The sequence below is a fragment of the Mus caroli genome, unplaced genomic scaffold (genome assembly GCF_900094665.2).
Source record: "Mus caroli unplaced genomic scaffold, CAROLI_EIJ_v1.1 scaffold_12859_1, whole genome shotgun sequence".
NCBI lineage: Eukaryota > Metazoa > Chordata > Mammalia > Rodentia > Muridae > Mus > Mus caroli.
In genome coordinates this window covers 4,195-5,464 of record NW_018390028.1, presented here as the reverse complement: position 1 = coordinate 5,464, position 1,270 = coordinate 4,195, and the positions used below count along the sequence as shown (strand labels likewise).

At 50.4% G+C, this 1,270-nt stretch overlaps 1 protein-coding gene across 1 annotated transcript in view; it reads right to left on the bottom strand.

The window, feature by feature from the left end:
- Window positions 1-449, bottom strand: part of LOC110288438 (vomeronasal type-2 receptor 26-like) — a 17,826-nt gene extending 17,377 nt beyond the window's left edge. The window contains exon 1 of the mRNA XM_021154792.1: window positions 398-449. Coding sequence (XP_021010451.1) covers window positions 398-449 — 52 coding nt within the window. The remainder of the gene's footprint in view (window positions 1-397) is intronic.
- Window positions 450-1,270: the final 821 nt, after the last annotated feature.

Here is a 1,270-nt window from a genome sequence, read left to right as displayed (position 1 = left end):
TCTCTCTCTCTCTCTCTCTCTCTCTCCCTTCTCTCTTCCCCCTGACTTTCTACAATAAAACTCTAAAACCATAGACACTCTCTGCTCATCAAGTTGGTGCTCACTCTAGCATGTGTGGGAACCTCTCTTCCCTCTTCCCTCTCTCCCATAACCCCAGTGTCTACAGGGTGTGTCCCCGGTGCCCCCAGGTCAGGGATGCCCCTTGTCCAACCCCCTTGAGTGGGTCAGAGGCTTGGATGCCCACCTGGGGCTGAGTGGAAAGCATCTGGCAGCCCTCCCACGTCTGCCTGTCCAGAGTGTTGGTGGAACTCTGCCCAGATGTGGGTCTGTTTGGAACTAAAAAGAGAGCCCAGGGGAAGATGGGTAGAGGGAGAACCACACTCTGCCAGAGTTTTACCTATTCTCTGATTGATCAGGCATGGGAGGGGTGCCATACACTTTCCATTCATCCCTGGGTGGGCATCCAAGCCTCTGACCCACTCTATGGGGGGAGCCAAGGAGCAGCTATACCTGTGAACCCCGGAACTACTTTGCTAAAGCCACCAAGGTTATGGGAGAGAGGAATGAGGGAAGAGGTTCCCAACACCGACAAGAGTGAGCGCAGTGGATCGTGACGGGAGCAGAGACTATCTATTGTCTTAGAGCTTTATTGTAGAAAGGCAGTGAGAAAGAGAGAAGGTAGAAAAGAGAGATAGAGGGAGGGGGAAAAGGCCATAGAGAAAGAGTGAGTAAGAGGGAAAGAGAAGAGGAGAAGAGAAGACAAAGAGAGAGGAGAGAGAGGGTGAGAGTGAGGGGTAAGAAGTAAAAGAGTGAGAAGTTAGAGAGCAAGCAGGGGTTGAACAGCCCTTTTTATGGTCTTTACTGTTGCTAGGTAACTGGGGAGGAGTTTAGCCTGAAGGTCAGAATCTTGGAACATTGTCTATGTGACTTCAAGCCATGCTTCTCTTGTGGGGGCTGTGGGAAGCAGTAACTTAGGCAGGAAGCAGAGTTCCAAGAGCATAAGGGAATGCCTACCTTGTCATGTAGGTAAATTATCACCCTTAGACTTATGATTGACTGGAGACCATCCTGTCTGCATAGTCCAATTCCCCACATGGTTGCTCCCTTCTGCTCCTTCCTCTTGTTGTGTCCGGCCAGCAGATCACAGCCTGGGTTCTAGCCTGGAAAGGCATTTTGGAAACCTGGAAGAGAAGAGGGGCTAGGCGGCAAGAGAAGGGAATGAAGCTAAGACAAGATTCTGATCAAAGCTCAATCTTACTATTTCCAGACA